At 41.9% G+C, this 15,664-nt stretch overlaps 1 protein-coding gene across 5 annotated transcripts in view; it reads right to left on the reverse strand.

Moving 5' to 3' along the window:
• Positions 1-15,664, reverse strand: part of AHCYL2 (adenosylhomocysteinase like 2) — a 190,559-nt gene that overhangs the window by 58,057 nt on the left and 116,838 nt on the right. The window contains exon 1 of one of the 5 annotated variants that reach the window (XM_070369252.1): positions 1,030-1,367. The exons of 3 other annotated variants lie outside the window; for them this stretch is intronic. In XM_070369252.1, the coding sequence (XP_070225353.1) occupies positions 1,030-1,086 (57 nt within the window). In that variant the 5' untranslated portion in view covers positions 1,087-1,367. Of the gene's footprint in view, positions 1-1,029; positions 1,368-15,664 lie in introns of those variants that run through there. One more of the 5 variants, XM_005905269.3, reaches the window with a different exon arrangement.

Genomic DNA, 15,664 nt, shown 5'->3' on the forward strand with positions numbered 1-15,664 from the left:
TGGAGGAGGGCATGGTAACCCACTCCAGTATTCTTGCCTGGAGAATTCCATGGACAGAGGAGGCTGGCGGGCTAAAGTCCATGGGGTTGCAAAGAGTTGGATACGACTGAAGCAACTTGGCATGCACACATACATATTTTATACACACATACACATATATATATAAACTACAAATTGGTATATAGACTGTAAGAAATCAGGCTAAACCTGGAAGAAAGCAGTTAGGAACATAAGGGTGATCGCTATTTTTATATAAAAAACTAAAGTTGGATCAAAAATACTAGGTTTTATGTGCTGGTTCTTATCAACAAATAACTCATTAAAAACATTCATCAAGCAAATAAAGTATTTTAAAGAATAGTACCAAAAGAGCTATATAGGGACTTCCCAGCAGTCCAGTTGTTAAGACTCGGTGCATCCACTGCAGGGGGCATGGGTTTGATCCCTGGTTGAGGAACTAAGATCCCACGTGCCCAGCATAGCCAAAAAATAAATTAATTTAAAGACAGTTTTATAGTTCCTGCCTTTTAGAAAGACATGTACAAGAATACTTGGGGAAATGTTTTGACCGGCAGGAGAAAACTAGGCAGACAGGGGATAAACTACTTAAATCTTTTCAGACTTGAGAGACAGAGAGCACATCATTTCCACAAGTTGTTTTTGTTTTTTTCCCCTCTCTCTATTCTTTTTCTTTACCCCCATGAGAAATAAACTAAGCATCTACTTGTAAACAGAATGCAAAGCAATCACAGTGTAACACAATCCATGCAGTATACCAGGAGCAGTGGGGAAGCTCCAGCCCAGCCCAGACAATCAGGCAACAGGCCCTTCCAGCTCACTCATAATTTAAAAATAATTTTTAAAAAAGAAAAAGGAAAGAAAGCAGCAGGAGTGACCCAGGAATTAATCAGAAATTACAGTAATAACTGTTTTCCCAATCACAGCTCTTGGGAGGGACTTCTCACAACGATCCCTATTCTTGTCATTATCAAGAAACAGAGGGAAAAGCAAAGTGACCAAAGAACTCACCATCCACTCAGGCACGTGAAAAGCTGAGGCGCCCTCATTACCGTCCCCATTCTCCATAGTGCAGGCTTGGGTAATCTATGTCCTGAAGCAAATGGGAAAGCTGGCTTGGAAACGCCCGAGTTAGATTCTGAGTGTCCAAAAAGCAGAGCCAAATCTAGTGATTCAGGAGTTCACAGTAACTAGCAGAAGCTGCATCCCCTTTAAAAGGCTTCCTATTAAAATCAAGATCATTAGTCAACTGCCTGACAAGCCCCTTGACTGGCCAGCTGCAAACCTTCTGCTTCTGATTCAAAATCAGAGCAGATATAAGGTTCTACACCCAGGCACTGAACTTTCCATGGAGCACTCACTATTTAATGCTACCCAAACAGTATCCCCTCCTCCCCGGTGGGGACTTTCTGTAGCAGCAGTCAGGCTTCCTCTTTTTCCCTGTGTATAAGGCACTTGTTAACTTTCTCCCGCCCCTCAGGATGCGTCACTGGAGGTGCTGATACCAAGATCAATAAGGATCGAGGTCAAGAAGGCACACCCATTTCTGGAGAGTTGCTTGATTTGGATCTGCATGGTAAACAGGCGTTTCCTTGAAATCGAGTTCCTTATGGCTTTCAAGTTTAAACTGTTATGCAGAAGCTCCCCATCTGCTCACACCAGGGGTCTGGCACCAAACCCAGGCATATCTCAAGTTAAATTCTTACTGCACAGGAGATTCGGATGGAGCTGGAGAGGATCTCTGGCAAAATCAAAACTTAGACGCTCTAAAGAAAGTTCTAGGACCACGGCTCCCTCTGCTGGCTTGCTGTGCTATGCACATGGAAGTCTAAGGGCCTTTAGCTACAGAGATAAAGATGCCCACTATAAATTACCTGCTTCCCTGAGGCTAGTCAGGAGCTACCAAGAGTAGGTAGGTTTAGGGGAAACCAGCACTTCCAAGTCAGACTAGTGCTGTCTCTTTATTTTATGCACAGGAGTTTATGCCTCCAAATCCCCTATCCCTCTTTCACTTTCCTCACTGGTAACCAGTCCCATCACTTCATGGCAAATAGATGGGGAAACAGTGGAAACAGTGGCTGACTTTATTTTTGGGGGCTCCAAAATCACTGCAGATGGTGATTGCAGCCATGAAATTAAAAGACTTCCTCCTTGGAAGAAAAGTTATGACCAACCTAGACAGCATATTAAAAAGCAGAGACATTACTTTGCCAACAAAGGTCCATCTAGTCAAGGCTATGGTTATTCCAGTGGTCATGTATGGATGTGAGAGTTGGACTATAAAGAAAGCTCAGCGCTGAAGAATTGATGCTTTTGAACTGTGGTTCTGGAGAAGACTCTTGAGAGTCCCTTGGACTGCAAAGAGATCCAGCCAGTCCATCCTAAAGGAGATCAGTCCTGGGTGTTCATTGGAAGGTCTGATGTTGAAGCTGAAACTCCAATACTTTGGCCACCTGATGTGAAGAGCTGACTCATTTGAAAAGACCCTGATTCTGGGAAAGATTGAGGGCAGGAGGAGAAGGGGACGACAGAGGATGATAGTTGGATGGCATCACCAACTCAATGGACATGAGTTTGGGTGGGCTCCAGGAGCTGGTGTTGGACAGGGAGGCCTAGAGTGCTGCAGTTCATGGGGTTTCAAAGAGTCAAACACGACTGAGTGACTGAACTGAACTGAACCACTACAGGGACTTCCCAGGTGGCGCTAGTGGTAAAGAATCCACCTGCCAATACAGGAGCTGCAGGAGATGTGGGTTTGATCCCTGGGTCAGGAAGATCCCCTGGAGAAGAAAATGGCAACCCACTCCAGTATCCTTGCCTGGGAAATCCCATGGACAGAGGAGCCTGGCGGGCTACAGTTCATGGGGTCTCACAGAATTGGACATGACTGAGCACACACACATTGCACATACAGGAATATAGCCAATACTGTAAAATAACTTTCAGTGGAGTATAATCTATAAAAATATTAAATCACTATGTTGTACACCCGAAACTAATATAATATTGTAAATCAACTACACTTCTTTTTTTTTTTTTTTTTTTTTTGCCACACCACATGACTTGTGGTGACTTAGTTCCCTGACCAAGGCCCTTGGCAGTGAGAGCAGGAGTTCTAGCCATTGAATCACCAGGGAATGCCCTATATTTCAATTTTTAAAAAAGATTAGTGCCGCCTATAAGCCCCTATTCAATGCTGTTTTTTATTCACAGGTCTGGTTTCTGAAACAGGATGCCAACACAGTAGTCTTTAGGACCTCAGAAGCTGCTTCCTCCTCATGACCCCATACTAGTTCCCTCCTCCCTACACACTTCAGAAATTTAGAAATAAGACAAAACTAGAAAAAACGTGACCTAATCTTTTTTCTGTGTGTGGTCAGTCATATCCAACTCTTTGCGACCCCATGGACTGTAACACACCAGGTTTCTCTGTCCATGGGATTCTCCAGGCAAGAATCCTGGAGTGGGTTGCCATGCCCTCCTCCAGGGGATCTTCCCAACCCAGGGATCAAATCTGCATCTCTCATGTCTCTAGCACTGGCAGGTGGATTCTTTACCACTGTGCCACCTGGTAAGTCCCTTCTATTTTACCTTCTTAATTAACTCCTAAAGTATATTATCCAATGAGAGTACCACAGATTTCATTTGGTCCCCTTTAAGAACCCGGGACTCTTTACAGTGTTAAGTCCCACTGCAGAGATAATTTCTCTGGAGTTGACAGTCATAATATTGTGATTAGGATTATAGGCTCATTGCCCTTTAGGGTCTTTCCTGGTTAGGAGAATGGTCCTTTAGATACAGAATGAAGGACAGGAAGCAAACTTCTAGGGAAGAAATGTCAGAAAGGGCAGAATTCAAATGACTGACCTGGAGGTCCAGACTAGAGAAAAAGGCAATTGAAAACAGAAGGGGGCCACTGGACCAGGTGAATGCAGAGGTGTCAAAGGATTAGAGATCACATGGCAGGTGGAGAGCAGGTGCAATAAGAAGAGAAAATAGCAAGGGTGGAAGTAAAGGAAGTTGTGGTCACGGAGCAGCTATGGAGTGAAGCAATGAATGAAAGCAAGATAAAGAAAGTCAATGAAATGAAGGCATGATCTGAGGTCATGGTTTCAGTTTTGATAAGGCCATCTGTGATCAGAGTGTCAGATTTGATAAAGTGGATTAAAAGGAAGACCATTCTTTTAGTGTAAGGTTTTAACTAAAATAGACTTCATTTGAAAACTACAACCTTCTTATACCTTATACTTAAAACCTTCTTTCTGTAATGACTTTGAAACAAAAATAAAACAGTACCTATTACAATTGAGAACTGAAAGTCTATTAACTGAGTAGGACTGTATTAGGCACAGGGTGTAGGTTTAAGTACTATGAATAGTTGTAAAGTTGTTTTCATTCTAATTTAATTTTACTATAAAGTGCCTTAAAAGATATACCTATAGCTAGAGCAGGAGTGAGACCCCTGCATGTGATTATAATAACCAGCCTTAACATTTAGGAGTTTGCAACTTCAAAAGGATACACAAACTGCACCTGCTCCTGTGGCCTTCAAGTTTTACAGAAATTGACTGTGTCAACAGCTCAAAGGAATCTCATTTTCATTCTAAGAAGAAGATCAACCTGAAGTTCTATGTGCCAGGGGTGTTCCTACCTTGACACTAGTATCATCATGAAATTAATCAGACAACTTGCTGGAGAGAGTATATGCTTGAGGCTGGAGAGGAAAGGACAAAAAGTTAATATGTCCAGGGCCCAAAGTCAAAAAGAACCAGAAGTAACTACAATGTGGTGAAGAAGCAACTACGATGGCAGAAGAGTTTTAGACAGCGGGCAATAAATCTGAAGCCCAGAGAGTCGTAAGGCACAGGGCAAAGAATACAGGAATGTGACCCTGCCCTCTATTCTTGGCTTGTCACTAACAGTTTTATTAGGTTTTGGCAAGTCACCTAAAGTACTCTCTTCTTCAGTTTCCTTATTACAAAATAAGAGGGAGGTAGGTAAGAGAGCACTGTGGAAGGTGAGAACTGGTTCCTTCCAGTTCTGACATTCAGTATTTCTAATCCATCTGGTTTCTCAAGGTCATCAGTCAGTCAGTTAGTCAGTTCAGTCGCTCAGTCATGTCCGACTCTGTGCAACCCCATAGACGGCAGCCCACCAGGCTTCCCCATCCCTGGGATTCTCCAGGCAAGAACACTGGAGTGGGTTGCCATTTCCTTCTCCAATGAATGAAACTGAAAAGTGAAAGTGAAGTCGCTCAGTCATGTCCAGCTCTTAGCGACCCCATGGACTGCAGCCCACCAGGCTCCTCCGTCCATGGGATTTTCCAGGCAAGAGTACTGGAGTGGGGTGCCATCGCTTTCTCCGTCTCAAGGTCATAAGAAAAGGCAATAACTACTCCTTAGTCACCTAAGTTACAGCTTATTGTAGACGTTAAGGTTCCTAACCATCAGAGTCCAAAGTTCCATCTGGTCAATTATGAGGCTGGCTGAAATTGCTAGACTTTTAAATCTCCTTTGCACCTTCAAACTTGAAATGCCCACGTAACCTGAGCAACTGGAGTTGTTAAGTTCTCACACCCCCAACTTAAATGTCAGACATTCCATCTCTCGGTTCCTCAGTGATCTTAAGACTCATATCCCACAGGTATTTTTATATTCCAGACGTGGTCTTAAAGACCACAGGCTTTAAGAGTTGGATTGTTGTTGTTCAGTCGCTAAGTCATGTCTGACTTTTATAACTCCATAGACTGCAGTATGCCAGGCTTCCCAGTCCTTCACTATCTCCCAGAGTTTACTCAAACCCATGTCCATTGAGTCAGTGATGCTATCTAACCATCTCATCCTCTGTCAACCCTTGGGTTTAAACACTGGCTCCACTACTTAAAAGCAGTGTATCTATCTTTGGTAACCTGTATAACTTTTTGAGCCTTTGCTTCCTCATCCATAAAACATGTAATAAAACTCTCCTCACACTGATGTTCAGTTCAGTTACTCAGTCATGTCTGACTCTTTGTGATGCCCATGGACTGAAGCAAGCCAGGCCTCCTTGTCCATCACCAACTCCTGGAGTTTACTCAAACTCTTGTCCATTGAGTCCGTGATGCCATCCGACCATCTCATCCTCTGTCGTCCCCTTCTCCTCCTCCCTTCAATCTTTCCCAGCATCAGGGTCTTTTCCATTGAGTTAGCTCTTCCTATAAGGTGGCCAAAGTATTGGAGTTTCAGCTTCAGCATCAGTTCTTCCAATGAATATTCAGGACTGATTTTCTTTAGGATGGACTGGCTGGATCTCCTTGCAGTCCAAGGGACTCTCAAGAGTCTTCTCCAACACCACAGTTCAAAAGCATCAATTCTTCAGTGCTGAGCTTTCTTTATAGTCCAACTTTCACATCCATACATGACTACTGGAAAAACCATAGCCTTGACTAGATGGACCTTTGTTGGCAAAGTAATGTCTCTGCTTTTTAATATGCTGTCTAGGTTGGTCATAACTTTTCTTCCAAGGAGCAAGCATCTTTTAATTTCATGGCTGCAATCACCGTCTGCAATGATTTTGGAGCCCCCCAAAATAAAGTCAGCCACTGTTTCCCCATCTATTTGCCATGAAGTGATGGGACCAGATGCCATGATCTTAGTTTTCTGAATGTTGAATTTTAAGCCAACTTTTTCACTCTCCTCTTTCACTTTCATCAAAGACTCTTTAGTTCTTCTTCACTTTCTGCCATAAGAGTGGTGTCATCTGCACATTGATGTTATATAGATTAAATAATACATGTAATGGGCTTCCCAGGTGGCATCAGTGGTAAAGAACCCATCTGCTAATGCTGGAAATATGAGACGTGGGTTCAATCCCTGGCTCAGGAAGATTCCCCTGGAGGAGGATGTGGCAGCTTCCCACTCCAGTGTTTGTTCCTGGAGAACTCCATGGACAGAGGAGCCTGGTGGGCCATGGTCCATATGGTCGCAAAGGACATGACTGAAGCGATTTAGCACACACCTATGCAATACATATAATACACAGCACTCAGCATAGTGCCAGGGAACTATTTTGTCCGAAACTAGGCACAGCAGAGTAGTACCAGGTGAATTTGAATCTTGATTCATCAGTTACCTACTGTGTAACCTTAGGCATATTACTTATGCCTTGTGCCTCTGTTTTCTCATCTTTAAAATAGGGACATTAAGAATCTCTTCTTATAGGATTGCTAATAATATCAAATAAATTAACATATATAAAACACATAGAACAGTGCCTGGAACTCATCAGTGCTATTTAACATTTACTATTATTATTAATACATATAACAATTACATTCCCCCAACACACTCAAATACATATTTTCTTCTTATACACAGTAAAATCTTTCAACGGAACCACAGGTATTTACTGGGTGCCTGTCATGCACCAAGCAGCATAGAAAGACAGTCCCTGCCTTCATGGTGCAGGAGAGAGACAGGCAATTAAATAATTACCAAAAATAAAGTGTGAAAAGGGATAAAGTAAAATTGTTACAGGATACGGGGAGCGAGCTCCGCCCCTGGCAAAGGTCATGAGGAAGGAGGCTTGGCATACGCAGAGGCGGGATCAAGCCTCAGGAGTCTCCCTGGAAATTCTCGAGCAATCTACCCCCCAAACCAGAGTCTGCCTACTTTCTCCTTTGTGCTTTCACCTACACCTCTGACTTTACGGGGGGCTGTCCCCTACTACCTCTCTGAAAAAAGAGTTAGCTTACAGCTCCAGTTAATAATTCCTGGGTGTGACAGTGTTTCAACCTACAAACTCCCTTGGAAGTCCTCTAGCCTGCCTGAATAGGTTTTTCCGGCCACATGTGATTGTTCAGAGCCTCCAAACTGTGAGAGGCATGAGATGTTCTAAACTGTCTAAATACAGATTCCTTTGAGCAGTCAAAAGATTGATTAGAAATTGTATTGGTGAAGGGATTTTCACTTGTTGGGCCAATATTTGCTGCTAAGTCTCCATATCCCTTACCTGCTGTGTCCCTGGCAGTGTATTGATTAATATAATTGGTGTAAGTAGTAGCTTTAATGTTTGTAACCTGGGACCCTTGAGTTAATTCTTTTTCTTGTTATAGCCCACCACACCTTTGCTCTGTAGGAATGCAACTTTATCTAATGCTTTTTGGAGGCTGGCGCCTGACTTTAGAATAATCACCTTTAGAGAAAAAGGCCTCCGGGCCAGAAGATGATGCAAATCACCTAAACTTTTGCATATGATAAGTTTGCAGGAAGAAAGCCTGGCTTACTGCACGACTCTACCCCTTCCCCCATTATCCTCTATGCATAACTTAAGGTATAAAAACTACTTTGGAAAAAAGTGCGGGCCTTGTTCACCGGAATTTGGTCTCCCCATGTCGTTCTTTCTTTCACCTTCTAACTGAACTTTTCCTCTGAGGCAGGGAAGCTCGTCAAGCCTACTAATTTTGCCTGGGCTTCTAAGATCTGACCGGGGAGGCCTTAGTGTCTCCTCTCCTTCGGGAGAACGGGAGGACGCCTGCGGCCTTCGTAGGTGACGTATATTCCCTGCTTTGGAATTTTATTCAGCCTCTTTTCTTCACTGAATTTCTTCGCTGAGCTATCCTTATTTCACCACTCTTTATATCCTTAATAAATGTTTAATTAAGCAGTTGTTTCCTGATCCTCGCCAACGCCGTCTCTGCTTCGAATTCCCTGGATCAGCCGGGGCTGGTCCCCGGCAACGGGAGAATATGGTAAGGGTACCAATTATGCCTACTGGGAGTGTCACATCAGAGAAGCTCTGTTTAAGCTGAAAGGTAATGGATGAGGAGGGGTACCTGGCGTGCCTTTGGTGGGAGGGTGAGTGCAATTCCACATAGAAGAGCATCTTCTCCACATACTCCCCTGCAGTCTGTCCTGTGGTCTTCACACCAGCTGTCTAAAGCCTGACCATCATCCTATCCATCTAAATCAGTGCTTCTTAAACTTGAACGTGCCTACAAATTGTTTGGAGATCTTGTTAAAAATGCCAATTCTGATTTAGTCAATATGGAATAGGTCCAAGCTTCTACATTTTTAACAGTTCTCAGATGATGCCAACACTGCTGGGACTACACAACAGGGCCTAGGTAACTCCATTCCTGTAACACTCTACTTCAATTCATTAAATTAACTTACTCATCCATGATTATCATCAGCACAATTATTTTAAAGTCTGATCACATAATTTCCTCACTTATAATGCCTTAATAGATCCCCACTATCTTCCAAATACAATCCAAACTCCTTAGCATGACATACAAGACCCTTCATGATTTCAGTTCAGTTCAGTTGAGTCGCTCAGTCGTGTTCGACTCTTTGCGACCCCATGAATTGCAGCACGCCAGGCCTCCCTGTCCATCACCAACTCCTGGAGTTCACTCAGACTCACGTCCATCGAGTCAGTGATGCCATCCAGCCATCTCATCCTCTGTCGTCCCCTTCTCCTCCTGCCCCCAATCCCTCCCAGCATCACAGTCTTTTCCAATGAGTCAACTCTTCGCATGAGGTGGCCAAAGTACTGGAGTTTCAGCTTTAGCATCATTCCTTCCAAAGAAATCCCAGGGCTGATCTCCTTCAGAATGGACTGGTTGGATCTTCTTGCAGTCCAAGGGACTCTCAAGAGTCTTCTCCAACACCACAGTTCAAAAGCATCAGTTCTTTGGCGCTCAGTCTTCTTCACAGTCCAACTCTCACATCCATACATGACCACAGGAAAAACCATAGCCTTGACTAGACGGACCTTTGTTGGCAAAGTAATGTCTCTGCTTTTGAATATGCTATCTAGGTTGGTCATAACTTTCCTTCCAAGGAGTAAGCCATGATTTAGCCTCTGCAAATCCCTGAGCCTCAGCCCTCAGCTCTCTGAATTCCCTTGATCCCTACTCTGAACACACACACTCTAACTTCCTTCAGCATGTATTACCAGCTCCAGGTCTAGGTTAACAATCAATTCTAGGGAATTCCCTGGTGGTCAGTGGTTAGGACTCTGTATTCTCACTGCCGGGCATCTGGGTTCAATTTCTGGTTGGGGAATTAAGATTCCACAAACTGCGTGACATGACCATAAAAAAAAAAAAGAATCAATTCAATGAGTTATTGAGTAATCACCCAAACTGATCTCGATTACTGCACATATCAGTGCTGATACTATAACTAAACGTTTATCTATTTCCACACTAGAACTATAATTTGAAGGAAGAGATTATGTGTCTCATTTCTGTATTCTAAGCACATAGCAAATACCAGTGAATATGTGCTGAATTTTTTTAAAAAAAGTGAACTTACTCAAAGAATGGGTAGCCTAAAGCCCCAGATGAATAAAACATGTGACAGTCATCTGAAGGGTAAAAGGAAGGAAAAGGGATACAGGTGTAAGAATGGACAAAGCCATAAACAACATCATAACAAAATTATGCCTGCTGCTGCTAAGTCGCTTCAGTTGTGTCCGACTCTGTGCGATCCCATAGACAGCAGCCCATCAGGCTCCCCCGTCCCTGGGATTCTCCAGGCAAGAACACTGGAGTGGGTTGCCATTTCCTTCTCCAATGCATGAAAGTGAAAAGTCAAAGTGAAGTCATTCAGTCATGTCCGACTCTTAGTGACCCCATGGACTGCAGCCTACCAGGCTCCTCCGTACATGGGATTTTCCAGGCAAGAGTACTGGAGTGGGGTGCCATTGCCTTCTCCAAAAATTATGCCTAAGTACTCCAAATCTCCTTACTGCTGACTAATCCAGTCACTGTTACAATTAAGCAATTCAGAGACTACAGTACACTAAATGGTGCATGCTGTCTTTCCCCTAGACTGTTAAGTCCCCTAGAATCTGGGAGTGGAGTGTGGACTTAAATCCTCAACCTCTATGACACAGCTCCTAGGGTTCCACTTAGGTCAGAGTTCAGTTTGCTGCGTGGTTAGCACCTTGAGCTAAAACTGTCCTCAAAAAGAAGTCAAGCTTAAACTTGAAAGCTTCTTCTTAAACATGAAAACATGGAGAATCAGAGCAGACAGGGATGTGAACTTAGGGCTCTGAATTCTCTCACAGAGTGGAAAGTAGGAGGAGGGTAGGAAGGGTGTAGGATAACATAATGAAGCACAATGCCATTAAATAAATGTGGAATGTAGACCCCTCACTACATTATTTTTTTACAAATTTTTTTCTTACTACATTATTTTTTAAAGATACTTTAAATTGAGGCATAACACCTACAGAAAAGTACATAGGTCAAAAGTTAGTTTGATAAAATTCCAAAAGTCAACACAGTTCTGTAACCACTATTCAGATAAGGAAACAGAACATTACCAGCACCCTAGAGTCTTCTGCCTGTCCCCTCTCAGTCATCACTCCTCCCTAAAGATAATCTCTGATTCCTATCACAACGTATCAATTTTGCCTATATTTGAACCTGATATAAATACCATAAAAGATGCACTTTTTTTCCTGCTCAATATATTTCTAAGAGTTATCTAAGTCTGTTGATTTAGCAGGAGTTCATTTATTTGTGAAGTGAAAAAGTGAGTGTTAGTCGCTCAGTCATGTCTGACTCTTTGCAACCCTGTGGACTGTAGCCTGCCAGGCTCCTCTGTCTGTGACATTCTCTAGGCAAGAATACTGGAGTGGAAAGCATTTCCTTCTCCAGGGGATCTTCCCAACCCAGAGATCGAACCCTGGTCTCCTGCACTGCAGGTAGGTTCTTTACCAATGAGCCACCAGGGAAGCCTAAAATACCCCCATTGCATGAATATTTGTAATTTATTGAATCCAGTCTCCTGTTGAAAGTTGGTTTCAGTTTGGGGACCTTAAAAATAATGTTGCTGTGATTGTTCTTGTATATGTCATGTGGTACTCACATGAAAATATTTCTGTAGGACACAGGTATGTATGTAGGAGAGGAACTGCTTAGGTTAAAGGGTATGCATATGTCCAGCTAGGTAGATAATATCAAGCAACTTTCCAAAGTACCAGTACTATTTTGTAGTCCTACCAGCAGGATATCCATGCTCCAGTTGCTTCATATCCTTGCCAGTGCTTAGTATGGTCGATCTTCTACATTTTAGGCATTCTAAGTAATGGTGTCACCCTGTGATTTTTCATCTGTATCTTATCACCAGCACTACTACCACAACCACAACTGAGCACATTTTTTTATGACCCATCAGAAATGCACAAGGGTTCCAACTTGGAGAAGCTGGAACTCTCATGTACTGCCAAGCATATCTTTATGCTTATTGGCCATTTGGATATCCTCTTATATGAAGAGGCCTTTCAAGTATTCTACCTGTTTTTTTAACAGATTGTGGATCTTTCCCTTGTTAATCTGTATAAGTCATTTACAGATTCTGAGTCCTTTGCAAACATCTTCCACTCTGTGGCTTACACGCCTTACGTTGTCTTTTTAAAAATTTGTTTGTTTTGTTTTGAAATAATTATGGACTTAGAAAAACAATTTGTAAAAATAGTGCAAGACTTTTTTTTTCATATACACTTCACCCACATTCCATATACACTTCCTCTAATGTTAACAGATAAAACCACAGTAATTATCAAAACTAATGAATTAACATTGGTACAATACTATTAACTAAATTACAGGCTTTATTTAGATTTCAAAAGTTTCTCCAAATGTCCTTTTTCAGTTCCAGGATCCACATCACATTCAGTTGTCCTGTCTCCATAGTCTCTTCCAATCTATGATAGTTCCTCAGTCTTTCATGACCCTGACAATAGCAGTTGGCTAAATCCTGAAATAAAGCTATGCATTGATTGGATTTAAAACAAAACAATGGTTCAACATTTTTTATTAAATTTTTAGTCCCCTCCCCAGTTTTACTGAGATAGGGGCTTCCCAGTGGCGCTAGTGGTAAAGAACTTGCCTGCTAATGCAGGAGGCATGAGAGATGTGGGTTCAATTCCTGGGTTGGGAAGATCCCTGGAGGGAGGATATGGCAACCCACCCAAATATTCTTGCCTGGAGAATCCCATGGACAGAGGAGCCTGGTGGGCTACAGTCCATAGGGTCACAAAGAGTCGGACTTAGTGACCAAACAACAAAAGCCCAATATAATCAAAAGCTTCCTTATACTTGGAAGAAGGAGGCAGAAGAATGAGAGCCAGAGAGAGATTTAAAGATGCTATCATGCTGGCTTTGAGGATGGAGGAAGGGGCCAAGGAATCCTGGCTGCTTCTAGAAGCTGGAAAATGCAAGGAAGTAGATTCTACTCTAGATGGAATACAGCCCTGTTGGCATTTTGATTTTAGTCCACTGAGACCAATGTTGGACTTCTGACTCCAAGAATTATAATTAAATACACTTGTATTATTTTAAGCTATAGAAAATTAACACATAAGGGCTCTGAAATTTTAAGGGGGAGAGGGAGAGATTAGCTCTTCGGTCTTAAATATCTCATTTGCAACTAACTACTCATGAATGCTCAGTTTGGCTGGCAATATTTTCATAAATGCTAAAATTCTGCACATTACAGTGACTAATATTTTTAAAAGTGCTTGGGAATAGGATTCCATTTTTACCAAATCCTTATTTGTATAAGAACACTGTCAATGAGAGAGAGGGTTAAATGTGACTGGAGAGGTAGACAGGGCTTGACTGACCATGTAGGGTTTACAGGTCACAGAACAGTTTTAATTTTACTCAAAGAATAATAGGAAGCCACTAGAGATTTATGTTTTTAAAAGATTACCATGGCTCCATAAAAAGAGAAAAACTAAACAACCATGAATGGAAATGAGAAGAATAGTTAGGAGGTCATTAAAATACATGCTAGATGATGGTAACCTCAACAATGACAGCAGTAAATGGATTTAGGACAAATATGTTGGTGGTTGACTCAGCTGGACCTAGTTAACAGACAATGTAAAGGGTAAGGAAGGTGTCAAGAATGAGCATCAGTGGGGACTTCCCTGGTGGTCTCATGGTTAAGAATCCACCTTGCAGTACAGGGGATGAAGTTTTGAACCCTGGCCAAGGAACTAAGATTTCACATGACACAGAGCAACTCAGCCTGTGTGCCACAATTAGAGAGCCCATATGCCACAGTGAAGGATTCCTGCATGCCACAACCAAGAGCCGGTGCAGCCAAATAAGTTATTTTTTTTTTTTAAAGTAATGACCATCCTTTTCCTCGCTTTAGCAACTGGTTAAATAGGGGGTGACACTGGTTAAAATGTGGAAGAACAGGGGAAAAATAGATGTGGGAAGGATACCAAGACTTCAATTTTGACCCTGTTAAGTTTGAAACGTCTATAAGATATGCTAATGCAATCAAAATAGCAACTGAATACAGTCTGGAGCTCAGAGGAAAGCCTAGGCTGAAATAAAAGAGTTAAGATTTCATCCATCTCTGTAATTTAAATCCCATGTATACACAGATATAAAAATTCTTGGGAATGGATAAAAATTGCCTAGAGAGCAGAAAAAAAGCAAAGAAACAAACAGAATTCAAGTCTGAGCTCTGATCCATGATATACCACACAGGGTAGAAGAAGAAGAAAAACCAGCAACTGAAATTTAAGAAGCAGCCACCAGAAAAGTAAGAGGAAAAATTCAAAGAAGTCAAGAAAGGAGATTCCTTCAAGAAGGAAAGAGTGGTCAGCTATTACTGACCACTAAATACTCAGCTATTACTGACTCACTAAATACTCACTAAATACTGACAAGATAAATACTGCTGAGAAGTTTAACAAAATGACAGCTGAAAATAGTTCGTAGGACTTGGCAACATGGAAGTTTTGATGACTTGAGGGAGTAATGTGGGTAAAACAGGATTAGGGAAAACTGAGGGATGACTGAGAGGTTAAGAAGCAGAAACAGTTTGAACAGACAAGTCTTTTGAAAAACTGGGCTGAGATATGGAAATAACCAAAGAGAGATTACAAGCCAAAGGGACTTGTGTGTGTGTGTGTGTGTGTCTGTGAGAGAGAGAGAGAAGGTCTTTGTTCACAAGACAGTTACTAAATCTTGACTGAACTCTGAAAGAAATAGAGGGTGGAAGATAAAAATGTGTGCATCTGTGTGTATGTATGTGAATGTGTGTGCATTTAGAAGTGTAAATAAAGAGAGGGGTACACAGGGTTGCTGGATAAAATTTAGGACACCCAGTTATTTTTGAATTTCAGATACACCACACATAATTTTTCAGCATAAATGTGTCCCAAATATTGCATGGGACATGCTTATACTAAAAACTATTTATAGTTATCCAAATTTCAAATTTAACTGTGTATTGTGTTGCTGTTTTTTGCCAAGTTTAACAACCTTGGGGGCAAATCAAAATTAAGACTTGTCTGAGAAAGTCATTTCCTTCTCCAGGTGATCTTTCTGACCCAGAGATCAAACCCGCATCTCCTGCATGGCAGGTGGATTCTTACCACTGAACCACCTGGGAAACCCCAAAGACAACTGGTTTATAATAATTTAAAAACAGACAACTAGCAGCCACTGAAAGTTTCTAAGTAGGGCAGTAATATCTCTGCAGAATGACATGATAAAAATACACTAAAGTAAGATGCATTCAAGGGAGAATGTGGCTGAAGGAAATGAGAACAACTTTAAGGTCAACCTTGAAGATGGTTAAAGTCTGGATTTCCAGATTACTACTATGTGAATGAAAAATAA

This window comes from Bos mutus, chromosome 4, assembly GCF_027580195.1.
Source record: "Bos mutus isolate GX-2022 chromosome 4, NWIPB_WYAK_1.1, whole genome shotgun sequence".
Taxonomy (NCBI): Eukaryota; Metazoa; Chordata; class Mammalia; order Artiodactyla; family Bovidae; genus Bos; species Bos mutus.